Raw genomic sequence first — 8,466 nt, 5'->3', positions numbered from 1 at the left:
CCACTGCCAGGTGGGCAATGCACGTAATTCCCCTTACATGTTTTAGCCTTTCCAGGCCGGACTGTTGGAGGTTCTTATATAATTCATACTTTACATACTAATAATAAATTAACTATGCTTTTTCTCCATAATTATACCTACACGTCTACATGCAAATGGTTTTTCCTTCATTAATGTGTGTTGAATTTACATATACTATAGTCGTAAGAGATGGAAATTTTGACAGTACAACTTTCAGGAATGAGACGTAAGAAAACCCATCCTCTACGTTACAACTTTCGCGAATGAGATACAAGAACAGCCTCTTTATTAAGTTGGATAGAAATTCGTGTCCCCTGGTTTAATGACTGCTTTGATTGAAACCTAAAATTATAAACAAATTATTATTAAAAAACAATGGCAAAGCAGACTCCGATCAGTATCACTTTAATTAGTATAATTTTAAAAATTATATGGAACAAAAACTTGACCATAACTTCGTTGACTAAGTCTATAAGCTGCAGCAGGCTATGAAACTTTGAGATGTAAAAGACAGAGCGAGAGGAAAAAAACTGGTTTAATATTACCGTATAAAAGAGATAAGTTCCAAATATATGCAAGGAAACATCATAACCATCAAAATTATTGATGCCCGGTCGCTCATCATTTATCAAATGGCACTTTTACGGAGTTCAGCCCCGAATCACCAAGCACTAGAAGCTACTTAGGATCCTTTAAATCGGAAAAGATTCAAAGAAATAGATATGTTAGTTTAATTGGTGGTCCATCACATCATTTGTCTCCATAACTGTAATAAGAGTGAAAAGTTTGACCAATATGTACAACTTCAGATCACTATTATTATTCTTTTTCTGTCGTTGGGCAAGCAATACATATATATGAGCCGACGATATTAACCTCAAACGGGCCCCTTATACAAGGAGTGTTGCATTGTAAATATTTGGGCCCAAGATTTTTATTAAGAGGACACCAGTATTGCTCGCGTATTGAGGCTTTCCACCTCCAGTGCGTCTACTTGAGCTCAGCTGGCAATTATTAAGACGACAGAAATTTCTTAACGTTTCATATTTGGGTGATAAGGATTAAAAAGAGTTAACATTTCATATTAGAATTTGATCCTTATAGTTTTAAAAATACTATCAACCTCTTTTAAACTAAGAAATCTATCATTTTCTTTTCCTATGATTTCATTCACCCTTGTAATAATAGAATCCATATTTTCATGAAAATACTAATTGTAATTTTTAAAATTTAAAATATCAATTGTAATTAGTGTAAACTTCAAAAATCCAATCAAAATTAATACACTAAATTGAAAACCAATAAACTTTATGATCATTACGCAGGAAACTTCTTGAAGTTTGTTTCTTCAATATTCTTTTCATCTCATAAGATTAATGGTTATAATCTTGACGTCAGTAATATATTATATCTAACTTATATTTTTTAGGAATAAATTCATCTATTTGATCGCTATCCTCAAATAACCTGGTATTTTATATTACTATTGTACTCAAAATAATACATATAAAATAATTTTAAAAAACAAATAATAATATGTAAAATATATATATATATATTAGATTAGCCAAAGGAGCATGAAAATTAAAGAAGCAGTCACTCAACAACTAATAATAAGGTATAATATGAATATAGAATGTGATTCTTACAAAATAAATGGTACATATTCGATTATTGACATGACTTATTAGCGTGTATAAGAATTTTCTTACACACGATGTAAGTGAGATTAATTGATGTGTTCGTGGACCTGAAAATGAATCCCATAAATTAATTAATATTTGAGAGTTTGTGTGGAGAAAAAAAGGAGAGGAAGAGGGTGGTCCTTTCAGATATCAATTAATATGGAGGGAGTAGGCTGCGGCATGAGAAGAGTGATGAACAGAAGGGTTAATTTGTAGAAGATCCAACTCCAAGGCATGGCATGGGATCTCGTGCTCTAAAAAATTACAGTTAGAGGGTTTTTGGGGATGTGTGTCTTTTGAGCACTGAGAAACTCTTCTGCTTCTCCCTTCTTGCATCCCAACTAACATTTACTTTGTCGTCTCATATTTAGGTAACAATTACCAATTTAAGGAAAAAAAATCACTCAAACTGTAAAGTTAAAAGTTGTAGTCGACTGATAAATCCTAGTATTTTTATTATATGTCTATTATAAAATTCTGACATGATACCTATAATATTTTTTATTAAAAAATATAAATATCTACAGTACCACATATTTCAATATATATATATATATATATTTATATTTCCTAAAATATAATTTCAAAATTTTAAAAACATAAACATTCAATAACCTTTCGTTAGCATCGATCCTAGAAGTCCAGATCCATATACATATATATATATATATATATATATATATATATGTATGTATGTATGTATGTATAAAAAGCAATATATAAATATATTCCATGTTCGGTTGATTTTGGTCAGCTGAGATTTTTATTATTATTATTATTTACGGAATTCGAATTCCTAAAAGTTTGAACCCCATCAAAACCTCCCTAAAAATTTCAAAAGTAGTCCTCCATGTATAAAATGAGCTAAAGAAAAAAAGAAAAGAAACAAAAAAAATTGCCAATAACACACACACACACACACACTCTGACTTGATCACCATCATCATCATCATCATATTATTATGATTAGTGTGTGTGAAAGAGCAGGCGCCGCCTAGGCTTCACATATAGAATTTAGGGTAGCTTATCCCACCACGGAACAAATATTCTAGTCATTTGTGAACTCGGTAGCCATCATGTGAAAAGGAATAGGGGGTCCACCTCCTACAGAGTCCAGACTAAAAAGTAAAGCCAGCGGTGGAAAGCGTGCAGCATGTGGAATCATAATTCTTAATTACGTTTACTAACAGCCCTCACTACAATTCATTTACCAATTGATTATGTTTTTTCTGGGCACATGTAGACGCAGTAGCATGGTCTTTATTCTAATTAACTAAAATCATATCATAGTACGGCTTTTTATTTTCTTGATTTCCTTTTAAATTATGAATTTATTTTTGCAAAATTTTGGCCTGCATATTTAGGTAGTCCCTTAAAGAAGTTGAAAGCTACATGATGAATTAGACGTTAATAGCATTTTTTTCTTTTTCTTTTTACGCAGAACACAAAATCAATTACCACATGCATGGACGTATAACAATGATATTACTTAGCTTGTTTGCAAGTATATCAAGCAAAGCCAATTGAGAAATGGACAGAAACAAAGACTTCCATGGAAGTCATGGGTCTTTTATCCACAAAAAATACAAGAAAAAAAAAAAAAAAAAAAGGGCCCCGCAAAAGAAGTCATTAGTCATGGACTCATGGTCATGTTTCAGGGGCTCCGGGCATACATGTAATTATGGGCCAGTGACAGAGCAAAGCCTCAAGGTTGATGGGTTCATATAGGCTCTACTCTTTTCCTTGAAAAACCACAACAAATCAAAATGTGATTGCGGAAGCATGCTATAACCTGTAGAGAGTCCAATCATATAGATAATAAATAAATACATGAATAGTAATATACAAATATATATATATATATATATATATATTGCTGGAAGAATAGCGATATACTTATCTTCGTTTGGACAATTGGGAAATGTACAAGTTTCACATTATGATATTATGCACACCTATTCTTGTCCTTCCTGATATCGTGATTGAGTATCAAGCAATCAAGCATGCATGGTGCTGAAGATTGCATGGTTTTATATTATATGTTATATATATATATATATATATATATATATATATATAAAATGCGGCCTCTTCATAATTAAAAGCGATGAAAACAGGATTATATGGAGAATGATTTTTTGATATTTTTGGGTCAAGAGAATCATGATTTATGACTTCGATCCCTTGGCTTGCTTTTATGAAGTGGGATTCGAAGGAAATTAAACGTCCTTAATTCTCATATGATAATGCATGGTTCGGGTGTGGAGGTCTTGTCTGGTATATACAAACGGATACAAATTAACTTGGTCTTCGATCCGTATTTCAAATCTCACCTTAATGTGGGACCAATTTGAACTGCAAAATCCGAAAGCCAAATTGTCTCTCTCTATCTCTCTCTCTCTCAACAGGTTTCGTGTTCGTTCAAATTAGACGTTATTACAATTCGAGAAAGAGGTGCATCTACAATGTGATCTGTCTGGCATTAGCAAACATTGGTTTTGATCTACTTGCACCTATTTCTTTTTGATCCCGCAATAAATCACCAAGTTCATCTGCATATTTCTGCTGGTTTTTAACAGAAGAAGAAAATTGATGCTCTTCCTTCTTTGAACTCCAATTCTGTTATAACAGCAATATAAATACATACATACAAAATATATATATATATATATATATTTGGTTTATTTTCTATTTTGTCGAATGACTCAAGCCCCATTAGCAGATTGATGCTTAATTTAATTAGATTTAGAGCTTCATGACTGGTTTGATAGATTTTTCTTTTTTTGACAACGTACTTTACATCAATTTGAATCGGAAAGAAACACCCCTTTAATAATCTATTTCCTTCACCAAAAACAATACAAAATACTGGGAGCCCTCGATTAGGCATAAGATTGGACTCTAGGAACATAATTTGGACACATTACATTTATAGCTCTGTACTGATTGCTAATGAAAAATCATTAAAAAAAAAAAAAAAAATAGAAAAGAACTTTGCAAGATGCAGTGGCACCTCAGGGAAGGGGCTGTGGATCAGGGATGATGAGATCTACCAGCATGCTTTTGGTGGATTGGAGACCTATTTTGGTGCCTAGCAGTATCGCTACTTCGGGTCACCTTAGGTTTTTTATCCTTTTCTTTGATGGCATCGATTTTTTCTAGACCCTCCAAAATCTCTTCCATGGATGGTCTGCTCTTTGGATCAGATTCCAGACACTTTATTATAAGCCCAGCTGCTTGGATTGCACCTTTTATCGGGTACTGATCCGCTAGCTTTGGGTCCATTATTTTCTTTAGCTTCTTCTTGTCTGTAAGAGAAGGCCTGGCCCACTCAACCAAATTTTGCTCACCTAGTGGCCGGTTAGTGTCCAGCGCCCGCAAACCCGTTAGCAGCTCCAGCAAAACGACACCGAAACCAAACACGTCACTCTTGACGTATAAATGACCTGTTGATTCAGATGTAACTGTGAGCATCACGTGGACAGAACGCAATTTAATTTATTTGTTGTTTGAAAAAATCAATACGAAAGACGCGTATGATATTCAAAAAAATAAAAAATAAAAAAAATTAATTAGTAATTAAAAATATGACAAGATTTTTAAAATCTTTTTAATTCAACATTTTTGGGTATTACAATTCACTGTAGCCCCTCGAAAATGAATTTTTCCTTCAATTTTACCTAATCTCCAACCCAAAAAAACAAAAAAAAAAAAGGTAAAAACAGAGAGGACCATGTTGAAATTCCCTTTTCAAATATTTAAACAAAGGGCCAGAATATTTTTGGGTTGAATGATTTTATTAAATAAAATATGGGAAAAATAGAGGAAAGAGTAATTACCAGTAGCTCTCATAAAAAATTATAAAAAAAAAAAAAAAAAAATAGTAATTACCAGTAGCAACGTATTCAGGGGCCGCGTAACCATAAGTGCCCATAATACGCGTTGTTACATGCGAATTGCCATTTACTGGGCCAAGCTTTGCTAGCCCAAAATCTGAAAGCTTCGCACTGTAGGCCTGCATACACATAAAAATTGACGAGCAAGCCACGCGGTTAATTACCCCATCCAGCAACGAGGTGTGAACAGAAAGCCTACGAGGAATAGATGATGAATTACCCCATCCAGCAAAATATTGGAGGTCTTGAAATCTCGGTATATAACTGATTTCTCTGATGTGTGCAGGAAAGCCAGACCTCGAGCAGCTCCGATTGCTATTTTTAGCCTTATTTCCCATGGAAGAGGTTCTGCACCTCCTGCAGAATAATAAGGGGAAAAAAAAATTTTTTTTTGACAAAATGACAACTTGATTAATCCGTGCATGCATACATATCAATTGTGCATTTTTTTGGGCTTTTGATTTTAGTGTATTTGAGAGAGAAAAATGCTTTCTTACTCCTGAAAAGGTGGTTTTCCAAGCTTCCTTTCTGCATATATTCATAAACAAGTAGGAATTGGTTTTCCTCCCAACAATAGCCAAGGAGCTTAACAAGGTTGGGATGAGAAAATTTCCCTAAAAATTTTACTTCAGCCTGCATCCACCCAAAATATTTAGAAAGTCAAAATTTGTGTTTTGAAGATCAGTCATTAGTATTTTCTCCATCTATCCAACCAAAATTTAAAATAATAATAATCATGATAGTAACATTAAAAAAAAAAAAAAAAAAAAAAAAAAAAAAAAAATCATTTCTAATATAATCTTACTCGGTGTGAACGCCAACACCAGCTCTCTCTGACAGACAGCTTTTAAGGACTCACGCCCACCCACTAATCCAATGAAAATTTTGGCATTTTGCTACTTTAGTCAACTATAATATGTACATAAAAACTAATGTTCCCTCATCAATATTGGGAAAATACAGCATTTCCATAGAAAAAACATGTCCTGACAGTCCTCGCAATAATTATTAGTCGCGATGACTATGGATCGCTATATAAACAAAATTATAATTTTTTTTTTCTGTTTAATTTTAATTTCAATAGAAGGGTACGGAACACTAATGATATAATAATTATGTATGGATTTAAAAAAGAAATTGATAATGAATTAGAATGATAGTACCGGCCAAATATATATATATATATAAATGAAATAGTAATTAATGGGGAAAAAAGAAGGAATTAAGAGATCACCTGCCACTCATGAAGGCCTTGAGAGCTGTCAGGATTGGATTTCTTAACGGCAACAGCCATGCCGATGCCGACCCTAGAGGGGGCATAGGTTTTTTCATCGACCCAGCCTTTGAAAACCCGTCCAAAGCCTCCCTCTCCCAGCATCGTGTCGGGTCTGAAATCCCTGGTGACCTTCTTTAGGTCCGCAAGAGTGAACAGTTTCAAGTTTGGCGTTATGATCCTTCCATTTGGATTCGGAAGAGTCGTTGGTGCAGGAGTAGCAGAACCGATACTGTTACTCGTATTCGTACTCGTACTGGTTTCGTTTTCCGTTATATTATCGCTTCCGATTTCCCAGCCTCTCGTCGTTTGAGCCTTGCCTCTTCTCAGTACGCTTGCACCCAATGCATTTTGTTTGCTATTACTACTGCTGTTCGATTTCCATGTCTCTGAGAGAACATGACAAAAGCAAGTTTATAAGTTATTAATATGATAAAATCATTAATAACTACTATTAATGATCTTCTGTTTCACGCATCCACGCAAGTATTGCAACATGTAGTAGCTAGCTATTTGTTTTTAATTTGATTGGCTAGCTGGTGAGGAAATACTCAAATTAAATTAAAATATATTTATATATATATATATATATAGAGAGAGAGAGAGAGAGAGAAACAGAGAAGAAATTAAAAATCAACTAACAAGAATTTGAAACAGTGAGAAACTAAGAAGAGAAGAAAATAAATTAATCCAACCCAGTACCAACCTGCAGGGCTTGTAGGCTTTATTGAGGATCGGCTCTGGCTACTATGGTCATTCGCAGGAGCTCCAAAACAATTTCCCATGACGATATCACTCACACGCTTTGATTTCTTTCCAGCAGCTGGTTTTGTTTTTCGTTTTGCTATATATTTAGACACACAAGTTATCTCCTAAGTACTTGTTCCGTGTCTCAGGTTCCTGGAAGGAACGAAGAAAGAAGAAAGAAGTAGACTCGTGAGAATAAGATAAACACGTACCAAATATATTTGGGACTACTTCTTCCTTGGACTTGCTCCTTGTTACTGTTTTTTGTTTTTTTGGTCTTTCTCTTGATATCTGTCACTTTATTAATTATGATCTCCTACACATCGTTTTGTATACTCATTCTTACCCATAAATTGTGCTAAATTAATAAGAGGGAGAAAAATATTGACCCAAAAAAAAAAAAAAAAAAAAAAGCGAAATTATTAAATTAATGGCCCCGAGAAGCTAGCCTCATAAGTCAATGGTAGCAACGCAACCCAGAATAATCGCCCCTCCTACATTTTTTTTTTAGCCGGACCCATTGCAAGATATTGACACATTCAACCCTTCTATTTAAAGTAATTCTCTGCAAATAAATAAATAAAAACCTTTTATATAAAATAATAATTTTTTAATTAAAAAAAATGGATGTTTTAGCTCCTCTTTATTAGTCTGAGCATGTCAAGATACACAGAGAACTATCGTATATCTCATTCTTAATAAATTTATTTGTATTATATATAATTTTAAAAGAAAAACAATATTATATTTGTATATCTCATTCTTAATAAATTTATTACGAGCTTAGATATTTACATAATATATATGTTATAATTGTTTACGTTCTCTAATTCCATAATAATTA

General features: G+C 33.3%; 1 protein-coding gene across 1 annotated transcript; it reads right to left on the bottom strand.

Annotated features, from left to right (window-relative positions):
• Positions 1 to 4,433: 4,433 nt before the first annotated feature.
• On the bottom strand, positions 4,434 to 7,796 carry LOC107419854 (probable serine/threonine-protein kinase PIX13). Its single transcript, XM_016028675.4, has 6 exons — positions 7,582 to 7,796; positions 6,837 to 7,264; positions 6,100 to 6,235; positions 5,823 to 5,959; positions 5,598 to 5,721; positions 4,434 to 5,152 (listed from the first exon to the last, which is right to left on the bottom strand). Exons 1-6 carry the CDS (start codon positions 7,658 to 7,660, stop codon positions 4,740 to 4,742), a joined length of 1,317 nt encoding a protein of 438 aa, XP_015884161.1. The 5' UTR covers positions 7,661 to 7,796; the 3' UTR covers positions 4,434 to 4,739.
• Positions 7,797 to 8,466: the final 670 nt, after the last annotated feature.

This window comes from Ziziphus jujuba, chromosome 5, assembly GCF_031755915.1.
Source record: "Ziziphus jujuba cultivar Dongzao chromosome 5, ASM3175591v1".
Classification (NCBI taxonomy): domain Eukaryota; kingdom Viridiplantae; phylum Streptophyta; class Magnoliopsida; order Rosales; family Rhamnaceae; genus Ziziphus; species Ziziphus jujuba.
The sequence above is the reverse complement of the archived record's forward strand: the minus strand, read 5'-3'. Positions and strand labels throughout refer to the sequence as shown.